Source organism: Bicyclus anynana, chromosome 4 (genome assembly GCF_947172395.1).
Source record: "Bicyclus anynana chromosome 4, ilBicAnyn1.1, whole genome shotgun sequence".
Lineage (NCBI taxonomy): Eukaryota > Metazoa > Arthropoda > Insecta > Lepidoptera > Nymphalidae > Bicyclus > Bicyclus anynana.
The window spans coordinates 14,326,572-14,341,312 of NC_069086.1; the positions used below are offsets into that span (position 1 = coordinate 14,326,572).

General features: G+C 33.9%; 1 protein-coding gene across 3 annotated transcripts in view; it reads left to right on the forward strand.

Moving 5' to 3' along the window:
* The window catches only part of LOC112055319 (hormone receptor 4), a 128,209-nt gene that overhangs the window by 93,393 nt on the left and 20,075 nt on the right, over nucleotides 1-14,741 (forward strand). For all 3 annotated transcript variants that reach the window (XM_052891439.1, XM_052891438.1, XM_052891437.1), the window contains one exon: nucleotides 11,312-11,416. In XM_052891439.1, the coding sequence (XP_052747399.1) occupies nucleotides 11,317-11,416 (100 nt within the window). In that variant the 5' untranslated portion in view covers nucleotides 11,312-11,316. Of the gene's footprint in view, nucleotides 1-11,311; nucleotides 11,417-14,741 lie in introns of those variants that run through there.

Consider the following 14,741-nt stretch of genomic DNA (forward strand, 5'->3'; position numbering starts at 1 on the left):
TTGTTAGGTTTAATCAAACTAAGAGTAAAAATTTGTTTACATCTATTATTTGCGATTATCTTCTTAGTTCAATTTACAGGGATTTTTACATTTTATAATAGTTTATGATTTTCATAAACTATGAGATGAACTATGATGAGAGAAAGCAGTCACTTACTTTTCAAGGAACTGAATGTATTATTAACAAACTATAAACTATGGATTGTATTTAATATCTAGAAAACTTAGATAGTTAATTAATTATTTTAGCACAAACCTGTAAGAAATTTGAAAAAATGTCAACCACTGAACTGTTTTGTTATAACTCGCGATCTTACAAATTGAATGAACCAATTCGCTCAATGTCTTATTGTGCAAACAGTTCTATTCTGGAATTACTTCAGTATTAAAATGCATATATTGCAAAACAAAGCCAACACCGTGCTGTCTTAGCCATGACATTCCCAAATCATCTCGTGGATCATGATCGTGACTACGTAAGGGTCTGCGCATACGCCTAACAAAACTATTTAAACCGTAAACCGATTTATTTGTTCCACTTTAGTAAAATCTCTTTTACATTCATCATGTTTCTCTACATGGAATAATATAAAAATATATCAATAGCTCAATCGTTCAGAAAGTGAACCAAATCAGAGTCCTAGATTAAATTTCCATCTGTTCTATGAAGATTGACTTTACTTCTAAACGTATTGAACTTAGATTGTAACAAAAATTGCGAAAGGATCATGTTCAAAAACATACTCGGAGTTAGTCGTATCTAATGAAATTGTAATGAATTTATCCAAATTTTAATTTAACCTTTTAACTACAAAATAATACTTGGAATAAAATACTATTATTTGGTACTTATTATCTTCTTTTCAGCCACTAGGCTGTTATGCAGTTGAAAGTATCAATTAGAGTCATCATCGGTAAAAAAATAACACGTTAAATAGAATTTTAAGTGAAAACAAGGGAGCTGTTTTAAATATAGCCATAATATTATACTCGTAGCTATTGTATTGTTGTCCCAAATCTACACTTTCGTTATAATACGGTGGTTCCTTTGTTTATGGTCTATAACACGATGAGGTCGACGGACTCGCGCCATTTTGCTGTTGCCAAAATACATTTTTTACGTTCACTTTCCAAAGCAGTGAAAGCGAAAAGGTACTGAATGTCACTGCTTCCTTTCAAAACATTGTAGTGGGAGGACGCTGGCTGTATTCAAATAATAGATATACAAATCTGTATTGTTCACTTTTTCTATCTATTTCTAATTTAATAGGTTATTGTTATATCTGGCACGTAGCCGGCCGTGAACGCGTTTTCAATTTAGATCCATTTAACTATTTAAGAAGAAGTGTTTTAGTTCTTTATAAAATCTTTAAAGATGAAGGAATTACGGAAGTCATATCTTACAGTAAAGTCACATTAAGATATGTTTCTATTTTAATATATAGTATATGAAATAGGAAGTAAATAGATCGGAAGTGAGTATAGTTTTTAAATGGAATGGTTGAGCGATCGTGCTTGTTGAATGTCAAGGCATTAAGTCGAAGGCTAAGTCGCAAGCGACGCCGAAATCCTGCTTTAGATCACATGTTTATTTAATTTTATATGTAAACAGTTATATTTTGTGATCATAAATTATGGTTATAAATAATCCTTTTCATGGTTATAGTTAATCATGATAACTATAATAAAAGTTTTTAAATTATTGTCGAAAATAATTAGTAAAATTTAAAAATAAATCATGAAAAACTATATCTAAGGCCAAACTGAAAACATACTGATTTTTAATATATTACTAAATTAGACATTAATTCAATAGTCTTCTTGCGTTTTAAACTTATTAAATATAATATATATCGTAGAGCTATGCATGCAGTGGCGAGTTCGTAGAACTTCGTAGAGCTGTACACAAAATTCCGTAGCCTACCAAATCAGGCATCTGCTAGGATATTCAGTAACGATACTTTTATTACTCACAAGTGCGAGTTTCGGATTCACCTCTATCTCTCTCTGTTTAACACAATACTATAGAATGAGAAATATAGCGGTGAATTTGAAACTCGCACTGGCGAGATAAACAAAACGTCGTTAGAGAATAGCCGTGCTGCTTATTTTTTTTATTTTATTTTATAGATTTATTTGTAATCAACAGCGTAACAGTAGGTACATAATTATTAAATTACATAAGCTTAAAACTAAGGCCACAAAGATTACAGAATATACATATTATACAAAGCTACAATACAATTTCGGGTACCTATATTAACATTAAAAGATAAAAGTGTTCTAAAAAATCTTAACAAAATTTTGTAAGTGTGTGTGTAAGTTTGCGTGCTTGTGTGTGTGTGTGTAAGTGTAAATTATAAAGTTCTGTGTGACTTAATCACTTCTTTTTTAAGTTGTGTTTTAGATAGGTAAAATAAATCTAAATTGTAATAAACTTTATTATATGTTCGGGCCAGACGTAATACTATAGAATTTTGCGCATATATAGTATTACATTTGGGAACACTCAGTAACGCTGTGTGTCGACGTAGTGGTCTAAAAGATGGGTTATAAAAAGATGGATGGATGGATGGAGGTTATAAAAAGGTCCCATTTGATTTACTGCATATTTGTACATATTGTTGGACGTGTAAATTTTCTACTATAACTTCTTTTCCCGGTTAAAAGGTGTAACGTAGATTAACCAAGTGTAGCAGACGCCAAATCGGGTTGGCGGCCTCGGTGCGGCACTGACATTGTAGTGTCCGGAACCGACATGTTTCCTACTCGTGTTCCATACTGCTACATCAATGGAATTTGTATTGCTTATCGAGCTGATTGGTCATAATGAATTGTGGGCATCTGCTGTTCGGAATATAAAACAGAAATAATTTAACCGAAAGCTAAACCACAGTGATTATCAATAGAAGCTTATCTTACAACTGACTTACATAGAGCATGAAAAGCTCAGTACAAGGCCCTTATCATCATCTCAATAGGAGGATTTATGGTATTATAGTTTGACCAAGTGACTACCACTATCTGAGAGTACTTTAACCATGATCTCCGAGAATATAACAATGCCAACTCCGGAATTCTACTGAGAATATCCCAGAAGAAAAAGAAGGTCAATAATTCATTGCCTGATCCCCGGACTCGTGATTTATCAAAACATAATAAAAACCTCATAATTTGAAGAATCATACGCTGTACCAAGGAGGAAGCACAATCACATGAACAGTAGCGTGCACTTTTTTGTTTTAAGAAACAAAAAAGTACTGCCTACAAAAAAAACAATGAAAATTTTGGCAGATATTTTTAAAAACGATTAACATCTCATTTCTTATTAATTATTTTAAATAATTATACTACATTAACTTTTGTAATTAATTAACTCTTTTAAATTCTTTAATAAATATTAAATAAACTCAATACAAGGACTTAATACAAACTTATGTCGGACCACAGAATGCATACTTGGACAAGGAATTTTCCAATTTTTACTTATAGTGCATACCCTAGTTAAAAACCTTGTGCACGACACTGCACATAGTATATCCTTTATTCTGTACATTTTTTCGTAGACAACACTTATTTGAAGACTGCAAGACTATAAATACATTTTGTGTATTTTACGAGTTTATATTATAAAAGTCTACACCAAAATCTCTTAACTACCTTGCATTTGTTTTCTTACTGGATAGTGAAAAAAATGTAAATAATTAGCCAGTGGGAGGACGACGGAAAGCGTTTGTATGTCTGTCTGTCGGGAGATAAGCCGATGACCGTGATAGAGGCTACGTCGAACTTCCGTCTTACAGCCTCTAACCGCTAAGGCATTCATACGTGCATACGAGTTTTGAGACAACCCAACTAATTCGAGGAAAATGAAAAAAATGCAGTTTTAACTCCGAGTAAGTTTACTAAATATCAATTTAAATTACTTAATTTAAAATTAATTTAATATATTTATTTTGTTATAAGACATTTCCGCTGCATGATAAAGATCGTGGAAAGATTTTAAAATGTATTCATATCTTTGTGGGATATTTGTTTTATATTTTAGCTGTATGATTTACTCGTATATTCCGGTATAAGATTTACACTGTTTAATGGTTTATTAATCAAACTGTACTTACGAGTATGACTTTTATTGATGGACAATCTTGTTAATATCTTTGTTATTAAATTGCAACCAAACAATTAAGCAACTTATTAAACGCAAGATTTAGCGTTTATGCTTCATGTAATATTATCAATAACTTCGTTATTTAGGTATTGGCTTAATGTTTATAAAGTAGACGTATTTCACCATCATGGTCAACTATCATGGTGGTGCAACCTCGTGTCACTGTTAATATAGTGGCGACCATGGTGACCATGAGGTCATGTGAATGTTTTAATTTTTTTTAATTGGACATTATGGTGCCGGAAACAATTCAATGAAACGAAACATTCAGTGTAACTAAGAAACTGCGTTTTGCGTTCAAAATCTTCTCTCTTCTGTTGAAAAGAGTGACACAGTACATTCATAATCATCACAAGCTCACTGTTAATGACCCACAATAGTTTGGGGACAATAAAAAGTGAGCTTCGGCGTTAGAGCTTATACCCATCACGTTGGTCCAAAGTGAGTTGGCGGGTTAATATGATAATATGTGACTATGTATCACGATATGATGTTAAATAATGACCGAGATGGGTTTTAAGCTGCTCCTCAAAACACGTGTAAATCGGGAAGTTGATTTACACCCCCGTGTTTCGGGTCCTCTTCTGAGAATTCTTGGCAGGAGGTATATAAAACTGTCTATTGTCTATTACAAATCAATACGCGCGAAGTGGACGCGGGAAACAAAGATATTTCCCGCGTCTGTAAGTTTAGATCTTTTAATCCATTTGTTAACAATAGATAGTGATTCAAGAAAGTGCTTGTAATATAAAAAAAATCATGTTTTTTTCAGTTTTCACGCGAAGTTACGATCGCTCTAGTTACTTCTAATTAAATGTGTTCACACTGTTTGTAAATTCATTAAGATCTTTATATTCAAAACGATAAACTTCCTCGTGATACGAGTATTATTATACCTCTAACCCCCTTAACCTGTAGTTGTTTCAAGTTCAGTCCTTTGTCAGCAATCTATTTGTCACTGTCGAGGTCTAAATTAATTATTTCGAGCAATACCCGCTCGAGTGTCAACAGTTTATAGTTCGGGTGTCAACAGCGAAACGTGTTTGGTACGGTTAATACGTTCATTTTATAAGGTATTCTACTCCGAAGTAAACACTAAAACCAGCTTAACAAATTGTTATTAATTTTAAGTCTTTTAAATAATCATGATATACTTTTAAAAAAATAAATATCACGTGCCTCAATCGGTGAAGGAAAATAATCGTGAGGAAACCTGCATATCAGAGAATGTTCCTATTTCTCAGCGTGTGTGAAGTCTGCCAATCCGCATTGTGCCAGCGTGGTGGATTGGCCTAACCCCACTCATCCTGAGAGGAGACTCGAGCTCAGCAGTGAGCCGTATATGGGTTGTTAATGATACTTTTTATCCGAGTAATTAGAAACTTTTGTCCAATCATACGGGGAAGTAGTACAACAATTTTACAGAAACTTCAATAGCCCCCGCCCGGTATACTATTGTTAAACTTACTGCTAGCATTTACTTTATTTGAAGGGTAAATAAGGACATTGATCATTTTTACATAGCCTAAAACAGTCACTTTCTGCTTTTGCACGAGCAAACGACAAAGTGACTCTTTCTGGCAACGGATTTTAATGCAGTTTTCAACAATAGATTTAAGAATTTTTTTTAATTTAAAAGATTTTAAAAGAATTCCACGCGGATGTAATTGCGAGCATTCGCTAGTGTTAAATAACGCTATGACTAATATTTTTAAGGAAAAAAATATTGTTATTTTTACTTAATTTGTAAAACTGTAACAGAATTCAAATGAAACCATTAAATTTTAAAAATACACATAATCAGACTACACGATAAAGTAATAAATTTATTAGTCAGCGACCAAATGTGCATAATATATTGTTCATTAATTAAAAAAATTGATAATCAAATGATAGGTCATCATCCGTATTTCCTACAAACAGTTTACGGAAGTCTAATCGAGGTCGGCCTCCAAAATCGCGTCGCAAAAGACGCGTCTCGGTGTCCACGAATTTCATTCTACTCACTTATTTTGTTCACAACATTTGCACGCCTTTATCAAGGTCTTTGACACGTTTACGTTTATTTTTAAAGTCTGTCGTAATGAAATAGAATTTACGAATATTGCATTCCAAGTTGATTAGCCGCTAAAGGCCCATTGCGTTGTCATTCGCACTTTCAGACTGAACGATGATATTCATTCTTTTGTGGCTCATTCCATAATTATGGAATTACTAAAACGTTTGTTGTTTGTGTGTTGTTGTGTTTGTTATCCATTTAAGTTGTGGACTGATGTATTTAAATGTGTTTGATAACTAACCTTAATTGCTGAATTACTGTCTTTTACATCACTTCCTTTTACATCAAATAGCGCTATTCTGTAACGATAATTTTATAACTCGAGAGTCTTATCTTTCAAATAGTTATTCTGACAAAAAAGAACGGTCATCTGTGCCCAGGCTCGTTTCTGTCGGGCCTGGATTTTTTTTGTATGGAGCGTGACCGTTCTCCTTTCTAAAATGAAGAAATGAGGTTTTATGGAGGAGCCATTATGTACACCTTAATAACCAAAGTCAGACTGTCATTTAAAACAGAAAATCTAGACATTAAGTGTCGCCGCACACTGGCCACACGCGACAGCCACAAACGCCGCTACAAGAAGCAAGAAGAGGCCACAAAAGTCGCTAAAGCGCGCGACCGCCACTTGTGGCCGGTGGTCGACACTTGTGGTCGGCGGCTGCTACTTTTTAACCCACACATGCATAATCGTTTTGTGTCGGCGTTTAGTGGCCGGTGCGGGCCACAAGAAGCGAACAGCGACGATTGTAGCGTGTGGCGGCCACAGGCGTCAACCATGTGCGGCGAGTCCATATAAAATGTATGAAAACTACAAGAAATATGCCGGTAGCGGCGTTTTGTGTTTGTGGCCGGTGGCCCGTGTGCGGGGGCCCTAATGAGTCACGTAACTTTATCATATATGCACGCAAATTTCAGCTCCGTTGAATATTAATCGACGTCAATCCTTTACGCAGTGGTGTATACGTCAAAGTTAAATGCATTCTAAAGTAGTATAGTCACAATAGCCTACGATATACTGGTCGCTATGCAAGCGGAGTTTATCGCAAAACAATAAAAGTATAGAACTGCGTCTATACGTACTTATTTCTTTCTAATCTCAGAGGAAATATCTACTGACGTTCTATTTGTTATAATTTGTGTATTAATAAATAATTTGATGTATTAAAATATATTTTAAACGCGCAGCAAACAGAAGTAGAAGAAATACTTCATTACATAAAATTTAAACTAATAAAAAATTAAAAATAATAATTTAAACTAAAATTTAGCATGCAAAGGCGGCCTTATTGCTATAGTTATAGCAATAAGGACGCCTTTGACTTAATAGCAATCTCTAAACAATAAATAAAATCAAAATAAACATAACAATAACAATAGAAGAAATACTTCATTACATAAAATTTAAACTAATAAAAAATTAAAAATAATAATTTAAACTAAAATTTAACATGCAAAGGCGGCCTTATTGCTATAGTTATAGCAATAAGGACGCCTTTGACTTAATAGCAATCTCTAAACAATAAATAAAATCAAAACAAACATAACAATAACAAAGTAAATGAAACAGGATCATAGTACATATAATTACTTGCATTTTTCTAAAAAAAAAACTTATATTTTCCGAGTAATTCATAATCTTAATATTTTTCTATTGTATTTATGTTTCATGATTTCTTTTTTTGTGTTTTGCCAAATTAAAATCTTTCTTTCTTTTTTTTTGAAAAAAAAAAAATAATTTGTTACTTTTAAGACCCTTAATGGTTTCCACAATATAGAATTATAAAATAAAACTAAATAATTACATAAGCTATATAAGACATTTTACCACGGAGAACCTGAGAATTGTTCCAATTATTATAATACGCAGAATGCATTTGAATATAATTAAACGTGTAAACAGTGCGTAACATCGTAAATAAATCGCAAGTGTATTAATTCGCAACACGACATACATTTATAAATGTCTCAAGTTCACTAACACAAAGAGACGAGAAAACAAGACAACTACCAAGGTCAAGGACCGTAGCAACTATTGTGTATAGAACATACGAGTATTCACTATAACGGAAACCACAAGTATTGAAATTAAAATTACTTGTACACCGGCATAATGGTATCAATAAGTATTTTCATCTACCGCACGTACAAGTTATGAGGTGGATTCGTCTTAGAACAACGTCATATAAACATATAAAACCTTCCATGGATAACATTCGACACACATTGGGTTATCACAGTTGTACGGATTTCACATTCAAGCCATGAAGACAGAATTTGTGAAAGAATTTCTTTGGTCTTGAGGTATTTATTAGAAATTTATCGCTTGTTTTTAATTTTGACCAACGGATGCCTACTTCGTACGCGTGAAATTTAGTTTTCCGCAAATCCTGTGGGGAGCATATTTTTTTTTAAAGTAGTATGTTGCTCTATAACCTCCTTTATCTTCTAGTAAAAGTCCCATTAAAATTGTTTTAGCCGTTCAAAGTTTAGTCTGGAAACAAACAAACAGACAGACAGACAAAAATGTTGAGAAAAAAACTTGTTTGTGTGCATCGTGTAAATAAGTCTATGCACTTGAGAAAACACAGTTATCTTGTCACAATAATCACAGAGAACCACTTCATTTTTCTTTATAGGGATACTCATACTTAAAAGTATTACTTTTCATTTATTGATTTAGATGTATGTACAACAATCATTCAAATAAATATTTGTAAATTTCTTTTTTAGAATTACAAAGAGCTGCATAATTGGGCAAGGACGTATTTTTATCTGTTTGTTTTTGTATTGTAAAAGTCAGAAATACAACGCAATAACATTTTTGAATTCGGCTCCGGGGTGTGGTTTGTTTACAATACTACGCAGTTCTAGAGCAGCTGTATATATTTAGATATAGCTACCCACATCTTATGTTAAAGTAATAAAATGACTTACAAATATTTTGTTCTTTAAAGTTATAGTTAACATGATATAGAAACTGTACTACACAGTCTATCTTGATAGGTAGAAAACGCATGTCATTTCATAACTTATTTATTTTATATTATATATAAATATTATTATATGGTTTGTTTATAAATGGTTATATAAAACATATTAACCATATCTAATTGTTCTAAGTTTATTAATCAAATGTATTTTCATTAATTTAAGAAGAAGTTAAATAAAATTATTATTAGGTGTGAAATGACTAGTGATTTATACCCTCATTTTTAATTTGTTTGTTGGTAAACAGTATTCATCAGGAAAGGCTGTAGTATAATGAGCTATTAATATAGCTTTATTTGTCTCAAATTGTCTTTTTAGAATTTAAACTATCGTGAGTGTAATTCATATGGAACACAACAGACATGTGATTATTGTCGGATTATGCCCTACTAGTTTTGAATCCATACGGGAGCCTTAGTCATGAGATTGTTCATATAACGCGGCGTGAGCCAAACTGCGAACGCACGGGGTGTGCATGGTGTAATAACACACTGTATTTGGACTTAAAGGTGATAAAACTCGAAATAATATGCTAATTCTTATGGAAAGTATCACCTCGTACTCGCTTAAGAATACCACATACAAAGCGCTTTTCTGGACCCGTCAAATTACAGGCACCCGGAAGCTTAGTAGGTAATCTTAACATTACAAGCATTATAATTAATGTCCCCGGACAAGTTCCGAATTTTATATGTATGGTATCTTGACGTAATATATCCGCGACCCACCTCAATTGAATCATTCATCCGTCATTCACGTCACATTTCCACAGCAATTCTCACGTGACTGTTGCTATTGTGTCATTATGAGCGAATGTACGCACGAATTTACGGTCCAGCAAACTTCAACTATTTAATTATCAATGTCGTAAAATTACGTATACAAAGCCGGTGAATGAAAATGGAATAAAGTATGCTTTCACGCTATAACTTGTGGGTAGTTAAAATCATTCACCACGCGGAGTAGACCTGCTAACTAATTGCATTTTAAATCTAATTTTTGAATGCAACTTTTTGGCGTTTGACACTGACGTTTTACAGACGTAAACTGGACAAGTAACGTGCTTCTATAAAATGCATAACTACTCTAATTACGTAACTTCATATCTCTGACATTTAGTGGATATTAATTACTATATTTACTATGTACGAGTATGGGCAGTATCCCCATATTACAGGCCCTTTTTATGTATCTCAACCTGACATGTCCCCGGGTGTCAGTAAGTTACTTAAATATCCATTTTTTAAATTATAAAACATATACAGTAAAAGCTGCCACAATTGCTTTGTAATTTATTTATTCTTATACCTTTCAGTATATGAAGATACTAGCGGACGCCCGCAACTTTGTCCGCGTGAAATTTAGTTTTTCACAAATCCCTCGGGAGCCATGGATTTTTAGAGGATGAGAAGCATTTTAATGTGTTAATCCAGAGTAAAATCTATTGCCATTCCAAATTTCAGCCAAATTGGTTCTGTAGTTGCGGCGTTAAAGAGTAACAAAGGTCAAAACAAACATCCATACAAACTTTCGCGTTTATAATATTAGTAAGATTGGCATCATTATTCTTTATATTATTACAAGATATTTGTACGTAAATCCACCACACTTCTATAATACGGGTTTCACAAAGGGAGTTGGGTGATAATGATTCTATGACATTTACTTTTAATATTTTATCCTTAATAATCAGGGCTGACAACGCAACGTGTTTTCAATTCGCCGGGATATTAACACGAATCCGGACTGACACATTTCTTATAAAGAAAAATCCTTAGCTGAGCAGATTAACCATATCATTACATCAATTGATGGACTTCTGAACACAGAACTTATAACTATAACCAGCGGTCCCTGCAACATGGGTTGACCAACACTTTATAGTGCGGGGACCCACTTGGGATCCCAATGTCCATCGGTTCCTCAAACAAGGTCCTCCCATTTCTAGTGCGGGGACTCAACCACCTTGGAACCTTAACGTCAGAACGTTCCAAGTCCAACGTTCTTTAAACAATGTCAAATATTAGTTCTTAATAACTCGATTGTTTTATGAAAAAACTCATTTTTAATAATATTTTTTCTTTGTCCCCCAGGAATAATGACACTCAGCCGCGGGCCGTGTGACCTGGACAACATGAGTCTGTTCCAAGACCTCAAACTAAAGAGGCGGAAAGTTGACTCCCGATGTAGTAGCGATGGTGAGTACCTATATTATTCGTACAGTATTTCTTCCTATATTAACCTAATAATTTACTAGTGAAACAAACAGGAGAACGACTGCGCGGTGCGGGCTATTATTTTCTCTCGTACCAATCCTCTGGCTTACTATAAACAATGAATGCGTGTATAATAAATTGAAACAATGATCTTCCATGCGGCTTACAGTAGATTGATCTTGCATAAGTCGTTACGTACCGCACAAGGGTCAAACAAATGTCCAGGCTAACCGCACAATTGTAGTATCAATAGTATCATATTACACTGAAGTACTATGCATTTTCAAAAATCCGTCAATATTGTAGTCAAGCGTGAGTGTTTTTTCATGAAATTAGATCAAGTAAAGTATGAAACGGTGCATATAAAACTCTATTAAAAAACTCATTTTGCTCGTAAAAATGCATTCGTGTATTAATAACCCCCTATTATATAATTGTTTCATGATTTACTATTTTAAATGCAATATGCACGTGAATCTATGTCATTACGATTTTTTTTTATTTCATAATTAAAGTTTTGTAAAGAGAGTAGATAAATATAACAATTAAGTATCACGTGTTTTGGGAGTTACGCCATTATAAATTCCAGTACAGCTTAGTAACGTAGTTACGCCAATTTATACTAATATTTTAAAGTTTGTGAAGTTGTAGGGTGTAATGTCTGTACTTTAAACATTATTTACCAACAGAAAACCACGTAATTTTTAGTGTCATATAAAAAATAGACCCACAGTCAGCGACCACAAAACGTTCTCAACAAATTAGTGCCCACAGTTTTGGTTGGACTTTTCAAGTTTTTTCACTTAACCTTAAACGAAACATCATGACGTCTAAAATTGATTTTGCTCTGAATTTGGGGTAAGATCTTTAAATAACTATTTTGAAACTGCCAAAACACAAATTTATAGTGAAATTTTCTATTTGATCGTGTCTCCATTTTTAATAATATCTCGATTCCATATATTTTATCCACGGGAATGAGAACTACGCCGGTGAAACCGCGGGGGTCTGCAAGTAAATAATAAAGCTTCGCTTTAACACAGCGTGCTGCGACTATAGCCTTGCTTAGGATCTGACATTTAGCTAAGTAAGGTCAGGAGCGAAGCCAATTATTATTCGAATAGAGTAGCGGCAGTTACGACTCTGCTCACGAGCGCATGTCACTTTCGAATGCGATAGTGAATTCGATGTACCCGTGTTCTGTAATTTAATTCCGATTCAAACGTGATTTTATTAAACTTGAATACGGTCCTGTATTTGAAAATATTTTTTGCTTTTCAATTTAGTTCCATAGAGCAATAATGGCAAACTTATTTATGATAATTGGTTACTTTAAAATTTAGTTAACGTTTAATTAATTTATTGTCTAAGCAATACCATATAATTTTACATTATACATGTCATACTAGATTACTCAATACAAGACATGGAGGCCCAGTTTAGGCGTAGCCTTATCTTCAGAGTGTAAATGGTAGGGAGGCCAAAATTATTTTAGGTTAGCCCGGCAAACAGACAGACGAAGAGACAAAATTTAAAAAAAGTTCTTTATTTTAGTATAGTGTTATGTACACGATGCTAAAACACAAAAGCTGTATATTAGTTAAGCGCTTGAGAAAACGTAATTATTTTGAAATCACAGACACTTCAATATTTGTAATCATCTTAGCTCAATCGATGCTAACAGAAGACCATCATCATTATCATTATCAACCCATATTCGGCTCACTGCTGAGCTCGAGTCTCCTCTCAGAATGAGAAGGATTAGGCCAATAGTCCACCACGCTGGACCCAACCCAATGCGGTTTGGTAGACTTCACACACGCATTGAGAATATTCTCTGGTATGCAGGTTTCCTCACGATGTTTTTCCTTCACCGTTTGAGACACAGTTGGAGGGTGCATGCCTCGGACCGAAATCGGAGGTAGAGGTCATATCCACTAGGGTATCACGGCTCTAACTACCAACAGAAGATAATCAATCAAAAATACACCGGGTCGTTTAAATGTTAACGAAGCAATGTCATCTAAGTTACATAACATGAGAAAACAAATTAGCGTTTTATAATCATTATCATCCGTGGAAAGTTAAATAATATTCGACGCTAAGCATAACCTGAACGACGAGCGGCACGAACCGCGCCAACTTTCACTTGCGACTCGAAATTATCTTCAAAAATCCGGTTTAACAAGTCCAATGCCATTGTGCGATTATGTATAGCCACTCGTATTTTTATTAGCGAGACCCGAATAAGTTCACGGTAACGTTAAGATTATGTGCAAGTTACATTGACATCAAACGGTAATCTCTAACGATCAAGTCATCTAATATAAAGCTGAAAAGTTTGTTTGTTTGATTGATTGAACGCGCTAATCTCAGGAACTTCGGGTCCGATTTGAAAAATTCTTTCAGCGTTAGATAGCCCATTTATCGAGGAAAGCTATAAGCCATATATTATCTCCATATTCCGACGGGAACGGGAACCGCGCGGGTAAAACCGCAGCTCGTCAGCTAGTCTTTGATATATGTATATCAGTGTAGAAAGATCATTGTCATGCCGATAATGGTATAGGCTTTCCGTTTTATTAGAGGGTAAGGAAAATACCCGTGATAGCCCAGTTGATTTGACCTCTGTCTCCCATTTCGAAAGGTGTGTTCGAATCCGGTCCGAGGCATGTATCTCCAACTTTTCAGTTATGTGCATTTTCAGAAATTAAATATCACGTGTCTCAAACGGTGAAGGATAAACATTGTGAGGAAACCTGCATATCTGTAAATTTTCTTAATTCTCTGTGTATGTGAAGTCTGCCAATCCGCATTAGACCAGCGTGGTGGGCTAAAGCTTCTGCTAAGCATTCAGAGAGGAGACTCGTGCTTGACGTTGAGCTGAAAAATGGGTTGCTAATGAATGAAATGAATGATGGAAAATATTGATTCATTGAGGCTTTGGCTTTCATTCTTTAATAGTGAAATTATTCTTTCAAATAAATGAAGTTTGCATTTGTATAATAAGTAAAGTAAATATTTATTTTAATGCTAAGGAATGTATCATAATAACATCTCCCCTGGTTAAATTATTAATGAAATTATCTTAATGCATTTTTTGTCTTACAAAAATCTATCTGATAATGGTTTACTAGTAACTCTACAGTGTTTATTTAATTCGAGCTATTGCCTGAAACAAAGTATATTATTTAAAAAAATACACAATTTCTCGATTTTTAAAACCTTTGTCAAATTCATAAATCAGTCAAACGATTTAGGGGCGATTTATCATTTTCTGATAAGACTCGGGTACGTAAGTTTTGTC